The sequence below is a fragment of the Calypte anna genome, chromosome Z (genome assembly GCF_003957555.1).
Source record: "Calypte anna isolate BGI_N300 chromosome Z, bCalAnn1_v1.p, whole genome shotgun sequence".
Lineage (NCBI taxonomy): Eukaryota > Metazoa > Chordata > Aves > Apodiformes > Trochilidae > Calypte > Calypte anna.
Window position 1 is genome coordinate 37,505,052 of NC_044274.1, and position 16,250 is coordinate 37,521,301.

Below are 16,250 nucleotides of genomic sequence, written 5' to 3' on the forward strand. Positions count from 1 at the left end.
AAATATATGAAATATCTTATTTATCTTCAAAGGTAGAAGATCCCTGAGATGCCTTGCCCTATACTCCTTTTCTGGTGCTGCCACCACCTCTGTGGGTAGGATTGTCCTGAATATTGCATCACATTATTAATCAGGCTCTGTTGTATCTTTCATTTTGTAGAAGATCATAAATCTAAGTAGAAACATTTCACTGTTTTTATAGTATGGGGTAGACTGTTCACAAATATTTTTATCTTGGTCAGCTGTGGCTGGAAAAAATAACGTGATATTCACCTGACATTCAGATGTCTGTCATTATGATTCAGCCTCATCAGGAGTAGTTAGATCATAATTACTTAATCTGAGACCCTTACTAATGTATTTTGGGGGAAACTGATTAATAGGGAGGGCTGTAAAATATATTTAAAGGCTCTTTACAAGATAAGGTTAGGTTCTTCAGAAGTTTTATAATTTAAAGAATTTTAAGCACTAACCATGAAGTGTGTCCAAATGCCACAATCCAGTCCTAAGCAGAAACAAGGGAAAGCAGTTAATATAGTTGAAAGCAGTGCTGTGGATTTTTCAAGAAGCTAGTTGAGGCTTCAGTGTGAAGAAAAGGTGGTAGAAAGAGAAATAGTTGTTCAAAAGCTGAGGGGACTTTTGAACACATGAATTTGCTTTTCAAAATTCTCTAACCTCTATGTCATATTTCTGCAACACCTGAATTGTACCAGTAACAAATCAAACAAGCTTTGTCTCTCACACATCATTTAGTAACATAAAAATGCTAGGTCCTAGAATTTTTTATAATTTCCAAAAGCACTTCGGTATCAGCTATGCCTTACTGCTCAGACATTGACTGTACCTGTTGCTTCACTGTAACCTTATTCAGTCTTGTTTGCCATCACATTAATCTGCTGTTATTTCTTCAAGAATAAATTTGGTCCTTTTACACAGACCAAAACTTCAGACTGTTAAAAAAAAAAAAAAAAAAAAAAAAAGTAAAAAAGAAAAAGTTAGCTTCTGTGGTTTGCTATGCCAGACTAAACTACAGGAAAAAAACTTTAGAACGTGTGTTTATAAGACACTCTTGCAAGAGTGTTTTATATATACCTTTGTACTCTGAATTCATCACCTGGTTTCAGCCCATGAAGTCAGGAGTGCCAGAGTGTCCTTGGACTGAACTCCTGAATCAATGAAAGTTTTGTCGCACTGGAAATGGAAACTTCCAGGGAGTGGGTTAAAATGCTACTAGTTTTACTACATAGTACTTTTTCTCTCTGAGTCACCTCTTGAATATTTCAGGAGCCTGGTGGAACCAGAATTTCCAGCTTAGCTATGAAAGCCCTAGAACATCCCAGTATACAACAGATCTATAATATTTTCCTACTTTTCCATCTTACATGAATTGCTTAGGATATTCGTGCTCCCACCTTAAGCCATGCCTAGGAATACACTCACAGTGGAAGACAGGGAGTCTGTAACAGAGATGTGATGTGATGTGATGTGATGTGATGTGATGTGATGTGATGTGATGTGATGTGATGTGATGGGGGTCATATGTTTTATTGTGACACAAACCCAGTAGGTTCTGCATTGCTTTGAACACTGTTTAATATGAATCCAAAAAGCTTATGTCCAATCAGGTACCCTGACACAGGCCCTACACTGATGATGTAATACATTCTCTCTTTTCTTTATTCTTTTTATCTATGTACTTGTATACCAGAAAAATATTTAAACACTTCTCACTAACAATAGCTGTCAGTGAAGTAACGTAAGTAGGAAACAGAATTTCATCCCTAGCTGCCTGGAATAATTCCTGAGTTTTCACTGCTCTTTATTTGGCTGATGATGTCAGCAGACATGCTTATCATTAAAATTTGATAACACTTCTGGAAGAAATATGTTCACTAATTCTAGTAAAGTTTAGTAAACCTTACGAGACTTTAGGCTGAATTTCACTAAACTTTAGTAAACCTTCTGCCCAAACCGACAGACGCTAAAAAATAAGACGTTGCATGCCATCTTGTGGCTAAAACCAGAATATCAGCATTTAGTCTGGAGAGAAGTGAAAAGACAGGGGGAGGGTGGAATAGGAGGAAAAACACAAATATGAATCTCCTTAAATACAAATTATAATTTGATGCATAAGTCACTAATATCAGGAAGAAACGCAGTCCGGAAAATATAATTGGTTTTAGGTTTGTTTCTTGCTCTTCACCTGAAATAAACTAATAAACTGGAATAAACTAACAATTCAAATGGCCACGGGGTCACACTGTCAACTGTTACAGTCTGACAATAGGTAGGCAACCACGTAAGGCCTTTGGGATATGGACTTAATGTTCAACACATTTCCATCACAAACTATCACAAAAACCACTTTCCATAACATTCTTCTCCATATACTGGGGATCAGGAGAACAGAATATATGCATCAGTAGCATGTATCAGACATCTTTCATCTTTTCATCATCCGCTGCCCTTTTTTTTTTTTTTTTTTTTTGCCTATAAACTGCTACCACTCTGTTGCACAGCTACAGCTATTTATATAATAATTCTAAAAGTCAGTCAAAGTTATGCAAACTTAAGTAACAAACTTAAATTTTAATTTTAAAAGGATGGTGAGAATTGGGCTAAGTGAAAGATTAAGTAAGAAGAGGGAAAGTTGGAGATATAACCACTTTTTGAAACATTTTTAGTCCTCATATAAAATAGTTTGTGTCTGCAGATTTCATGAACTGGTAGTATTCAGTTTTTTATGATGCGACATATTAGTCAGTTTCTCAGAATAGTTGCTATTTTAAGAAGCTATTTACTTGGAATGCAATTAATTATAAGCAAAAGTCATAGGTATTTATACCACTTTCCTCCATTAAATAAATAGCTAACAGAATTAGAGGCAAGTTCTGAAATATTTTCGTAACATATCAGCTTTGTAAAATTAGCAACTGCAGCCTAGAAGAAACAAAGAGAAAGAGTGGAAATTCAATACAAGAACTTTGGATTTCTGTGTTGACACATAACCATGCTCAAGAGCAGCACCGCAGTGCTGAATGAGACCCAGAATTCAACAGGCATGTATATGTATATGTATATGCATATGTATATGTATATGTACATGTATACTGCTGCTACAATCCACCCTGTGGTCGAAGTAACTTACAATTCGGATCCCGTGTGAACAAAGTCTGACCACGAAGGGCCAGGTGCGAGCAGGAAGATTGTTTCAACAAATAACACAAGCAAAGTGAGATAACCTGGTTAAGATACCGAGAGAAAGCGAGAGAAAGAGAGAGAGAGAGAGGGAGGGAGACAATGACGTCCGTCGGTCTGTCTCGGCGTGGCAGGCTGGCAGTCCAATTCCAGGCAGGGCAGAGGTCCGGTCCAAGGCGGCGGCGGTCCGGTGCTAGGAGGCAATGAAGGAATGCAATATGCCCCGGGGTTTCCCACCACTCAAGTGACGGTATCAAACTTCAGGAATATATATATAGCCTGGAGTTCCCATGGCAGTCCTGCCGCTCTGGAGGCTGATTCGAGCTCTGGGAATGTTGCCCATCTGCCTTCCCCCACTGGAAGGACCAGAGCTCTTGTCTGGATCAGGCCTCACCTAGCCCAAGGATGGTTTCAGCCCGTCGCTGACCAGTTATCTGGAGGGTCATCTCAGCACTGGCTCCCTCTGTGTGAGACCCTCCACCGGGCTTTCTCAGTCACCGAGTTTATCAGGAGTCTACACCCAACATTCCATTTGCCAGATTAACATCTGAGGCAAAGAAAATGTCACTGAATGGAAGGAACCTCACAACTACTGGTAGAAACTGTTGGCAGGCTGTCTGCTCTGCACATTAGACATTTTTGATGCTTAATAATACTCCTTTGAACTCATTTGAGTTAACGCAAACTCATTTAAGCTGGATCAGGGCCATAGAAAAGAGAGTGATTAAAGCTAAAGGCATGTAAGAGATTTATGAACAACAGGAAGAGCAAATGGAAAGAGGAAAAGCGAAAATGCCGAGTTACCCTTCACTTTCCTCTAGGTATATAATACCCAGTGAAAACAGGTCAAGTGTTTCTGTCTTGATTTTGAAAAGGAAATCCCTGCATCACCAGGGGCAATGACACAAGAGGAGATGGGAGCATGACGGTGAATCCACAGGGGGATAAAAGCGTTATAAGCAAGCAATTCCAGTTCATTGCTACCATGTAACTGCTCTCAGTTTTCCCAAATGTCTGCTGTGCTCTGAACCATTTTACATTTTCTGAAAGAAAATCTAAAGCCAGAGTTACCAAGGAAGAAATTATCATTGCTTCTACGTATGGGAGCAGAGTGCAATACTTGACTTTTTCAGGTGAAAGGGCTCTGATGTGGCAACCGTCAGTAACCCTTGGGAGCTGTTGCTGTTTAGTTTTCATTACAGGAATGCTGCTGCACTCCTCGCACCCGGGCGAGCGAAGCCTCACAAAGCTTGCCAGCAGGCGGGAAGGCTCCCTGGGACAGCCGACCACGGCTCGCCCGCAGCCTCCTCCCTCCTTCCCTCGGGGGACATCCCCCTTGGCCGTGCTCCCAAAGCGAGTGTCCCGCCTGGCACGGCTCACGCTTCCCTCCACAGGGTCTCGCCCCCGGGCAGCGGGCCCTGAGCCACTGGGTCCCGCCCCACCTCCCGCAGCCCGCGGGACGACCTTGCGGGCAGCCCAAGAGTGGGCTGCGGGCCGGCAGGGTCGGTCTATCGGCGAGACGGTCCGGGTGGGGAGGCTGCCACACGCCGCACCAGCGGCCTCTGCCGGGCGGGCTCAGGTATTGGCCTGCCCTGCGCTGCCAGGGAAGGGAACAGGGGAAGGGGAAAGGGAAAGAGGGAGTGGGGCAGCAAGCAGAGCGGCCGGGAGCAGCGCAGTGCAGCGCAGCGCTCCGCTCCTCCTCGCCGCCTCAGTCGCCGCCTCGCCTCGGCCACCGAGCGCCACGACCAGGGCGCAGAGAGACGGCACACTGAGCATGCGTGGGCTCTGACGGGAGGGCCTGGAAGGAGCGGTGCGGGCAAGCCCATTCTTGAGGGGAGGTAAGGGCCGGTCAGGGAATCGTATGAGCTGAAAATCGGAGCGCTGAGGCAGATTTCTCCCCTCTTTTTGGTAGCGCCTAGAGCACGGTGGCGGAGAGCGGCTGGGGCGGGCGGGGCTGCTCAGTTCAGCAGCGGGTTGGGAGCTGCCCTGGGTGTTTCGTGGAGTCGCGTAGCCGTCCCAGGGGCGGCCATGAGGCACCTGCCGTACTTCTGTCGCGGGGAGGTGGTGAAGGGCTTCGGCAGGGGCTCCAAGGAGCTGGGCATCCCCACCGGTGAGACGGGTGTGCGGGACGCCTCCTGTAGAGGCCGCCGCGTTCGGCCCGGCCTTGGCCGCTCTGCGCGGGGCTGGCGGCCCGCACCGGGTCCCTGTCCCGTCACCGCTGCGGCCGGCGTCAGGCCCGGGGGTCTCTCGGCCTCCTGAGCGGAGCGGGGCCGTGGTCCCGCCGGGGTGCCCCTCCGGCGGGGCTCGGGCGTCTGGCGAGCGGCGGTGTGAGAGCGGTGGCGGGGAACCGGGCGGGGGAGCGGCTGTCCTGCACGGCTGCCGTGTTGGCATGACCCGCTCTTCCCGTGAACAGGCTTGGCTTCTTCCGTCTTAGCGTTTTTGTTTGTTTATTTGTTTATTTATTTTACGTTGCTTAGAGTCTTGGGCCACTTTTGTGAGGGTTTTTTGTTTTGGTTTTTTTTCTTTCTTTCTTTTATTGCCATTTTGCTAAGCTTTTGGTTTTGCTGCTTTTTTTTTTTTTTTTTTTTGGTCAGTCTTTTTATTTTGTTCGTTTAATCATCGTCTGGCGGCTGTCACGATGGTGTACAGGATGCAGATAAGGAATCCCATGCACGCAGTTGTGGTGTGGCAGCTTGGGAAATATCCGTTCATACTAAACCTCAGATTAGAATAAGAAGGGGAGCAGGCTTTGGGAATAGTCCAAGGGGAATAATGCAGAGGTTAAAAAAATCGAGCAAGTGGACTTGGCCTACAAATAAATGTATTTTCCTACTGCTCTTCTGTTTCAGTTGCCTAAATACAGACAGGAGTGTAAGTCAAGTGAATTTTGACTTGTCTTAACCGCTGAAGTCAACAGTCTTGCAGTCTTGTTGCTCCTAGCAGACAAGGGAGCTTTGTAAAGGCCAGTCTCGAGGTGCTGGATTTCTGACACCTCTTTATAATGCCTTTTTTGTTGTTGTTTGTTTTGTTTTGTTTTGCTTTGCTTTGTGGTGACGTTTGGGAGTTTTTTGGTGCAAATGATGTATCGGTATCACGTAATAGGGAAGTTGCTACTGCTTGTGAACTTGTGTAAAAAAAAAAAAAAAAAATCAGTGACCATAAAGTCTTTCAGAGGCCTACTTACATGGGAGGCAGAAGTATGATACTGATCTTGAAAGGAAGGTTCAGTCAGAAGGGCATTTATTTTACTGTAGATACGCAGTTTTCAAATAGAATCCCAGAAATCCACAGATGACAGTGAAAGGCAACTTGCACAAAATTGACAGATCACTAAATCATAACTTCATTTATTTATGCGTATATTGCTTAATATGTATATATATTTTATTACTATTTACTATCAATAATTATTTTAATAAGAAGTAAATAGTTCTGAGATGCTATTTTACAGTGCAGAAGCAGCTTGATTTTTTCCTCATCTTTCACCGTATTAAGGCTGTGAGAGTTATCCTAAGAGTGAAATGTATTCTGACTGGATATAGTACGTTTATTATTACTGCAGAAGAAAATGCTGATAACTATAAAATACATAAGAGATGTGATAACTCTGGTATTACCACAGGGACTGAATTTTGTGAAGCTGTTTTTTGTTGTTTTTTTTTTTAATGCTTTGTCATATGTCATGTTGCATCATTCTCATCAGCATCAGTGTTATGTTTGCAAATAGTATGTAGGCAGAGCTCCACTTTTAAGTGTTTGAAGATTCTGTTGTGTCCTTGACTTGCACGTAGTTACTCACTCTTTTGCACTTTTTAAAATTTTTGCAGCTAACTTTTCTGAGCAAGTAGTCGAAAGCTTTCCATCCGATATCCCTACTGGTATATACTATGGATGGGCCTGTGTTGGAAATGGCGATGTGCATAAAATGGTTTTGAGCATAGGATGGAATCCTTTCTTTAAGAATATTAAGAAATCAGTGGTAAGAATTTTGCCTTGTCTGGGACTTCTATAAATGAGCCTTATTTGAATAATTTGAATAAGAGAAGCAGAATTTGGTCCATAAGTAGAATCTAGAAATTTTGTTTTGTTCTTAGAAATGAATTTGGTATCCATATCATCTGTCTGTATTCTGAAGATACTCAGTAGCCAGAGTATGTAGCTGTAGGTGAATAAAGATGAATTCCTTCTTCCTATTCCGGCATTGCTTCCATAATGAAGTTTGAACAGTATTTCTGAGCTGGTGGTTGCTTGTAGTGCTGGTAGCTAACTAAACATGAGCTTGATAGATGCACTGAATTTACTGGTTGTGAGAAACCTGGCATGAGCTGGCTAATCTACTGTTCTCTGCAATCTATCAGTTTCAATTAAGAGGTGGTGTTGGGGCATCTTAATTTGTAATGATTTTCTGTTAATTCTTCTCTTAAATGATGAAATCCATACATGGGGTGCTGTGGCTTGATGTACAGAATTAATATTTTGAAGTGCATAATAATAGGATTTGAGTTAAAATCCTGAGCTGTGACAGCTGTGTTTTTCTTGCTGTCAGTTCCAGGTGCTTCCTGGAGTCTTGCTGAGCTCTGTTGTAAATGTTTTATTTGCACATGAGGTTTGCTTCTGAGGTTCTCATTGTTGGAGAGTCTGTGCTGTGGTTCTCTCATGCGACTGTACACTCAGTAAAATTTTTGCAAATTACTTCACTGAGCAAGTACTCAAAAGCTTTCCATCTGATACCTCTGCTGGTATATTCTACGGATGGGCCTATGTTAGAGAGGGAGATGAGCATCAAATGGTTTTGAGCATAGGATGTGATGCTGTCTTTGCTTTCTCTCTTTCTTGAATTTTATCATTCACTTCCCATGTGACCTGGTTATAAAAGCTCTTCCTAAGGCAGCTGTTTCATTCAAAATCTTTATAGTTATTTGAACGTGTCAGCAATAAAATGCAAAGCTTTGTGATTTGCTGCCTTGGAAATCTTACTTCCAGGAGGAGGTGAAGCATTTCTCTGGAATAATGGCTTTATGTTTTACATTATCAGAATACTCTTGAGTAATTTTTTTCTTAAGTTCCATGCAAAATACATTTCTCCTTCCTAACATAAGCAAAAGCCTTTTAATCTTGCTTTATACACTCTGAACTAAATTTCCCTTTTATTGGTAGATATTCAGGAGAATTAGTGCTGAGATTATTAGCTTTAATCTACAGTAAGGCAAGTAAGATCAAAGTTAACATAAACGCCAAATTATTTTTCTTCCTTTAGGAAACGCACATTATCCACACCTTCAAAGAAGACTTCTATGGAGAAATTCTTAGTATAGTCATAACTGGATATATTCGACCAGAAAAAAACTTTGATTCCTTAGGTCAGTATTGAAGATTTCCCTGAAACTAGTCTCCTCTTCTTTTATTCATGCAAGTACTGTGTCTTTACCGTCTCTCTATTAAATGAGGTTTTATTTGTTAACTGTTGAAATTTCAGTACAATGTTTGCATAACCTAAATTAACAAGTTAGTTTAATAAAAAATTTTTAAAAACAAACAAAAAAACCCACACACAACCACAAACAAAAAGCATTGCAAGATGTGTTGGTATGTTTTTGTATTGCACAGATATTTTTATTATTTTGTCACTTGTTTGAAGAGTAATCTTATAATCATGGGCTTCTCATAAAAGCATCAGCCTAGTCTGTTCATTTCTTTTTAGGAAGCGGCTCTGTTAGATTGAAACACTTCATGAAACTGTTGCCAAAATGTCTTTTGTAACAGAGAGAGAGAGAGAGAGAGAGAGTAGTGTTTGTAGGATGAAAAATGCAACTCTGTTGATAATGTTAAAAAGCCCACAACATTTTTAAAAAAAGGAGTTTCGCCTGTTAAACTTCATGGTAGTAATTATACTACCATGACTGTTGGCTGGTGTTTTGTGGTACACCTTATTTTCACTTGCTGTTGTGTTCAGATTTCAACTCTTAAATGTCCCTGTTCTTATCTGTTTCAGAGGCCCTCATCTCAGCAATTCAGGAAGACATTGAAGAAGCGAAGAGACAGCTAGATTTGCCAGAACACCTTAAACTCAAAGGAGATAACTTCTTTCATCTGCCAGAAGGCAAAATGAACAACCACTGAGAAAATCTATACTGCTGGGGTTTTTCTGTTTTGTTTTTTTTGTTTGTTTTTTTTCCTCCTCCTCACCTGTCATGGAGCTTTTACATTTGCACTGCTTTCGTAGTTACTGTGTTGTCTTATACCTATTTATGAAGCCAAAGTTGGAAACAGCATTATAACGTTGTAGTGTCACCAACAGGATTATGTCAGTTTCCTAGTATTAATTCATTTAACTAGTCATGCAAGAGGACTAGGAGGCTGGTTTAGGTTCTTACAGTTGAATTGTGTATTCTGAAGTTACCAGTTGCTCAGAGATCTGATCTGACTACATGCAGAAGATTACCAAAGGTAATGGTTATGTCTTCTGACCCTAAGGTATAGATAGTTCACTCGAGGAAGAATGTTTTTTTTAACATACAGAATGTTATTTCAGTGTCTTGTCCTATTTTTGTTTTTCGTAATCTGGGTTTCAGCTATTTCCTTGGAAAATTTTGCTGATTGAGTCAGAAATTTCCTCTGTTGCAGAAACCCAATGACAAGATAATAATGATGAGTAATTCTTTAGAGCATATTTTTTTTTGTGCTATATATCCGTCATGGTTGAAGCTGTCGTTTCAATTGAAATTATTTATTTTGACTATATGAAACAGGGAAATCACTTTTGCTCATTGACTTACTGTAATCTGAGATACACTTCTGCATAGTTGACTGTACATATGACAAAACATGTCCTGTGTAGCTTACTTTTGAGGAAGTGTTTCACTGAAATTCAAGAGCTAAATGACAGTGAGAATGCTGGTAACTTAATGGCTCAGGAATAAAGATGCAGAAACAGTATAACAAGACTTCTGCTCTCTGGGACTTGAGAGAAAAGAGGTGAAGGAAGGCAGCCTTGCATTTTGTCTGCTGCTGGCATTTTATCATAGGATAAGGTGGAGAACCTCAAGTTATTTACTGTCAGTAAAATGTCTGACTTGAAGCTTGATGTTGGTCTAGGGCACAGAAGAATCTGATCAACTCTGCACAAAGTGCAGATAAGATCCAAGGTTTTGGCTGACCAAGTCGATCAACGTGCAAATGACAGCCTTTGGGGACTCATGAAATAAATCAGCACTATTGCAGGGATTGGGTTTTGGATGTGATGTGGCTGGAATATTTTTCTGAAATTCTTCAGGTATGGTTCAACTGTAGTTCTGTGTCTGAAATACTATGTACAATTTAGAATACACAGTTTATGTAGTGCAATTTTATTAATTTACTCCTTGCCCATAGTGTTTGAATCCTGCATTTCACCCTAGGGTTTAAGAGAGCTTTAACAAAGTAGATATCTGGGTCTTTGTGGCAGTTGCTGCTAGGTTAGTTCCACTTCCTCTTGTTTCAACTTTCAGCCAATACAAGGGGATATTATTAGGGCAGAGTTCTTGAGCAAATTAAGGACTTGGCTTTACTCTGTAGGACTTGATTTCATTTAAATGAATTGTTTTAAATTAATTTATGTTTAAATGTTTTAAAATAAATTGTCCACCAGTGCTGTGCCATAGCCTTGTGCTTTAAGAGCACCTGGTCTGCCAGCTGGTTTAAATTTGCAGCTGGGTCACTGTTACTACATTGTGTATAGATAATGACAGAAGTCTGTGTTGAATTTTACAAAGAAATCTCCCCACCAGATGACGTGATTTCCTAGATGCTGGTCCCAGTTACAGACATAGACAAAAGTTAAAGCACAACACTACTATTAAAGAGAGAGAAAGGAGATAGATGAGAACACAACAAGCATAAACCAAGGGGACCAGGCTTCATATTTGCAATCGTTATAGCAAGTGAGGAGGGGTCTGGGGACAGGCAGTGTTGTAGAAACTTCTGCACTAGTTCCCCCACGGAATCTGATGATTTAGAGTCTTTCTCTCAGATACTTACAGAAGAAATCTGATAATCTTCAATGGGGGCTTTCCAAGTATAGCATTCAGTGCATGTTCAAACTTCAGTGGCCTTTGTGGTCAGCTAAAGCAGTCTACAGGGTGCAGTGGCTCTGCAAGCAGCAGAGCGCTTGGACTAGACCATGCCGAAAGGTCACAGTCACAGGCAGGCTTTGGCAGCAGCAGTAGAAGTGTCTAAAGCCTCACAGGCTCAAGCCCAGTGTTGCCCTGATAGATAAAATAAGATAATGCCCATAGATAAAATAAAATAATGCCCAGATAGATAAAATAAGGAATTGGTGGGGGATCACAGAAAGTTAGGAGTTGGAAGGGACCTCAAAAGATCGAGTCCTACCCCCCTGCCAGAGCAGGGTCACCTGCAGGAGGTCATGTAGGAACATATGCAGATGGGTTTTGAATGTCTCCAGAGAAGGAGACTCCACAACAACCTCCCTGGGCAGCCTGTTTCAGTGCCCTGTCACCCTCACAGTAAAAAAAAAAACAAAAATTCCTCGTTTATATGGAACCTCCTGTGCTCCAGCTTATATCCATTGCCTCTTGTCCTGTCGTTGGGCATAACTGATGAGCATAACTGGCACCATCCTCCTGGTTCCCTCCCTTTATGTATTTATCAATACTAATGAGATCACCCCTCATGCTCCTCTTCTCCAAGCTGGAGACCCAGCTCCCTCAGCCTTTAAAGTGGTCAACATATACTTAGCAGCATTTAGATATACTATCTTTTAAAGGAGAAAATAAAAATTCAGTAGACTTCTACTATATAACATAATGAAAACTGTATTTCTAAAAAGTTTTTAAGAGAACTGTCTTGCAAGGATGACAGTTGGATTTATATTTAAAATGGATGGATAAGGGAGTTGGCTTTTTCCAAAGGTTTGAGACATTCTTGAGATTGCAATAGTGTCCAAATCTTGTGTTTTCATTTTTTTAAAAAAGAATTGTCAGGAATGTATTTAAAGCATAGGTTATTTTTTGTTGTGATACAGTAGCTACTCATAACTGTCTTTAAAATTATTTTTTGCCTGTAATTTAATGTGTCTGTTGTAAAAACCATTGTGCCTTAAGCAGGATATCTGAACAATATTATTCTGTATCTGCTGATAAATGCTACTGTAAAAAATTCAATTCACTGTTTGATTATAAAACCACTGTGCTATCAATAGAAGGGTGGCAAAGAGAAAACTTGAAAAACTTTTAATCTTAGCTGAGGTATGATGTATGGATACACTGAACTAATAAACTGCTCTTCATGTGTTTTGTCTTAACAAGCATTAGAAAAATATATTACATTCGTTTGGCTGAGTGTACCTGTCCACATTTAAAATAAAATGTTATAAATCAACTATTTAATTTCAATGCGCTATTCCTAGCACAGTATGAACTTTATGGAGGGTTATATTTTTGTATTGCATACAAATAACTTAATTTCTGTTGATGTCGCTGCACTGTACCATTAATAAAGGAATTATAATTGACAAAGTTAATTCTACTTGTTGTAAATATCCGTTCCTTTGCCATGCCTAACAAAGTTTGTTGTCTTGGTCTTACAGAGAGCTCTGTGAGGCTGACTCCCTAAAAAGCTAGACTGGCAGAGAAGCATAGTGAAATGTTGTTCAGGCCTCCTACAGAATCTGAAAACTGTCCCTGCTCTGGGGATTTTAGTCAGAACTTGAGGGAGCCACAGCCTTAGGATTCACAGCCTGAAACCATGAATCCATTTATTTTTACACTTGCTTCAAAGCCATTTTTCAAAATGGCTTGTTTCTTACAGCATACAGGTGGAAGAAGTTGCACTCTCCTGTTTTCTGCTCCAATTGTTAAGTCTTCATCTAGGTCAGGACAAAGATCTACCTGAATCCTGTAACTTTAAACACATTGTTGTGTTTCTTGGCCTCTTTTGGGAATAAAGCTTCTCTCATGCTTTCACTCTTGGCAACTGTTTATGTGTAGACTTTTTATAACCTCTGCCTAACATCACTGAAGTTACATCAAGTAAGAATGCAGTGTAGTGGTATATACATGGTAAGGATTGCTTATTTATATTACGTGCAGTAGACTCTTCAGTGTAGACTGGCATCCCCCAGAAATCATTCTTTTAACAGCAGTCCCCATTCTAGAGGTCTGGATTTGAAGGGGAGAGAAATTCACAAGCACCTAAGTTGTCCAGGGTTTGTCTTTAATGCTTGGTAGTATGATTTCCAAGCATTTAGATGAAATTAAAAAGTGCAGGATTGCCTCCAGATGTCTTTTGTAATGAATATGCCTTATATAGAGGTACAACCTTTTCTCAACAAATAATTGTTTTTTTGAAGAGAGGAGGAAGATATTAAAAAACAAACAAGCAAACAAACAAGCAAAAAAACAAACATTATAAGCAGAAGGCCATGCTTGCTACTGTGAAGGTTGGAAAACTCATTTTTATCTCTTCTTCCAGAGGAACAGCTTCATAGATTTGTGGCATCTGTTGTTTTTCAAGTGGGATGGCACTTTAAATACATTTCTAACAGTCACAATTCTTACCTAATAAAGTGCATAACTGAAGATAGTGATCTCTATCCTGATCTGTAATGGTTAGAAAGGAATTTGGCCTTCTTGTTTGTGGCTCAGAGAATAGCCGGGTGCTTAAGCTTGCAGTTACTTTGCTTCCACGGTGCTAAGATTTGTTGATGAATGAGGAAGGTGCAATTTAGTGCAATCAATTAATACAGTCAGAGTTGTATTTGGCGTTTTTGTTTCCTAATGGTGAGGAATTAGGAAAAGAAGTTAGGTTTTCATATATGGACCGGGAAAAGCAAGAAAATTTGCATCTGAAGGTGATGTTAAGGTCCAAGGAAGAGAAGACAGGATAAAGCAAAATATCTGGGTGGGGGGTTTGGTTATGAGACATGGCAGTGAGAAAGGATGGAGCAATTCAAGAATAAAACTGTGGAAGAACACTTTAACATAATGTGGGAAAGTAGTGTAGGAAAAAGGAAAGTTCTTGTGTACATGCCAAGTAAATAATATAAATGACAAATAATAAAACAACATTTATTTCATTTTTTAATACTCAGTGTGTAATAAGAAATAATGGCAAAGAATAAACACATTGGTTTGTTGGTTAGAGAGGTCTGCCTCCTGCTTAAACTTGCTCTGAAAAGGGACAATTGAAAAAAAGTTGTAATTGCCTATTTCACATTAGTTACCTTCCCTTGTGTTCACAATTAATGAATTCTCAAGAGACTTGTTAAAATTGGTTTTTCGACATGTATTAGACAACTCCCTAAATATTGCTAAGCAGCAGGAAAGGGTCAATAAAAGTCAGAACATAGGGCAGTTACTTGGAAAGAGCAGAAGTTACATGTGTATACGAAGTGTGCTACTTTGTTTTTAATCTAAAATCTACAAATTTATCTAGTTCATAGCAAATATGTATGTCCATCCAGAATTTTCAGCCCTCTGTTTTTTGATTGCAAAGTGATGGCATATATATCTATCTGTAAGTTCTTAAGAAGATATTATGATATTTTGTATTAAACTGATTCAGCACTTGAAATGGGCTTTTAAACACTGATTCCTATCCTAGCATCCCTGGTATTACCATATACTTACTAAGCAGAAAAAAGAATGAATCAAAATAGGAAAAATTCTTAGTCTTTGTGTTCTGAAGTCTTTTCGGACCCTTGTCATGTCTTCATCAGGTTGTGTGTTTGGTTATTCCTCAAAATTCAGGCTTGGAACCATACTGGTTTTTTAGGTTGTAGAGCAGACGAAAAATCTGTGGCTAACACAGAGCAGCTCTATTCATCTGAAAGAAATGTACCTTTCCCATCCTCCCCTATTTAGGTAATGATAACACTTCTCCTGAAATGCCTGTCATTTGTGCAGAGAATATGAAATTAGTCGAAACCCATTTGAAATGCTTCTGTGATAGCTTACATAATTGTTTTTACAGTTTGAAATTCTAACCTCAGTCTTTAGCCAGAGGTCTTGTAGTGGTCACACAAGGCCTGGAGACAACTGCATGGCATACTGAAAAAATGTAGTCTGATTTAGGAACTGACTATGGGGGATGGGAGGAGGAAACTTGGTCCTTAATGGTCTTAGGCTGTAACTCCTACAATGTCCTTTCCTTGACTTCCTTTCTAGCAAAACTTTAAGAACAAAGTCATGGAAGAAAAAAATTTTCCCTATATACATTTTCTTCACTGGAAAGGGAAAGAATAAAGACCACTGGTAGCCCATAACTTCATTTTGAAATCAAATAACTGGGTTACATGAGAGGTGAATGGGTGGTAAAACTGCAGGAGATGTGAACCTGCATGATCATTTTGAAAGAGCATTATTAATGATAGACTAATGAGATCTAGTTGCCTAGGAGAAAGAAAAAAATGACTAGCTGAAGAAGAGCTTAGGGCTTGGAAAGATTCATGGGTAAATGAAAACAGCAAAAAAGCATTGGTTTTGTGGGATCTAAGGATTTGTAAATTTTAACATCTTAAGAGCCAAATTTCTTTAGCTTTCTTCAGGACTGTAAAAGGCATAGACATAGTAAAATAGAAAATAGTATTTCAGATTTTTTATGTTGTGTTCTGTGTGTGCTTATAATTGGTTCCCTGTTTTCTATGAACTTTCTTTAGAGATGTCAGTGTCTAATGAGCAATTTCCTCTGAGTAAGTAGCTCTTGGACAAATGGCCTTTTATAAAGTTTTTGGTTCTTCTTGGGCTCCCTGTGCACTCTCAGCAGGCAGCTCTAATTGAAAACATTATAAATTAATATGACTCTCTAGGTCTTTATTTGCCATATCCTTGACAACTATCTTTAAACCGTGACTTCAAAAAACAGGTTTCTTTCACAATTCCCTTCCTCATACAAAGTCCTCCTAATGTCCATCACTTGGCTGTTGCTCTCTCAAGAACACCCCTTCAAGTAAATTATCTGCTATCTTGTAAAACATGGGCATTTTCACCCTACCCATACTGCACGGAATCAAGCAATCTTCCTGATGCCTCTTGGGAGCAGGCATCTTACCCACA

General features: G+C 40.1%; 1 protein-coding gene across 2 annotated transcripts; it reads left to right on the forward strand.

Annotated features, from left to right (window-relative positions):
* The first annotated feature begins 5,154 nt into the window (after positions 1-5,154).
* Positions 5,155-12,718, forward strand: RFK (riboflavin kinase). Of its 2 annotated transcripts, XM_030467554.1 has the most exons (4): positions 5,155-5,308; positions 7,026-7,177; positions 8,456-8,558; positions 9,191-12,718. In XM_030467554.1, exons 1-4 carry the CDS (start codon positions 5,227-5,229, stop codon positions 9,316-9,318), a joined length of 465 nt encoding a protein of 154 aa, XP_030323414.1. In that variant the 5' UTR covers positions 5,155-5,226; the 3' UTR covers positions 9,319-12,718. The 2 variants fall into 2 exon arrangements, 1 of the variants encoding a protein (XP_030323414.1); XR_003988688.1 differs by lacking the exon at positions 7,026-7,177 and having other exon boundaries at positions 5,162-5,308; positions 9,191-12,713.
* Positions 12,719-16,250: the final 3,532 nt, after the last annotated feature.

Excerpts from the sequence above, each read along its gene's own strand:
- RFK (XM_030467554.1), top strand. The coding sequence starts at position 5,227 with ATGAGGCACCTGCCGTACTTCTGTCGCGGGGAGGTGGTGAAGGGCTTC. Across the intron at positions 5,309-7,025 it reads GGAGCTGGGCATCCCCACCG|CTAACTTTTCTGAGCAAGTA; the intron begins GTGAGACGGGTG and ends AAATTTTTGCAG. Across the intron at positions 7,178-8,455 it reads AGAATATTAAGAAATCAGTG|GAAACGCACATTATCCACAC; the intron begins GTAAGAATTTTG and ends TTCTTCCTTTAG.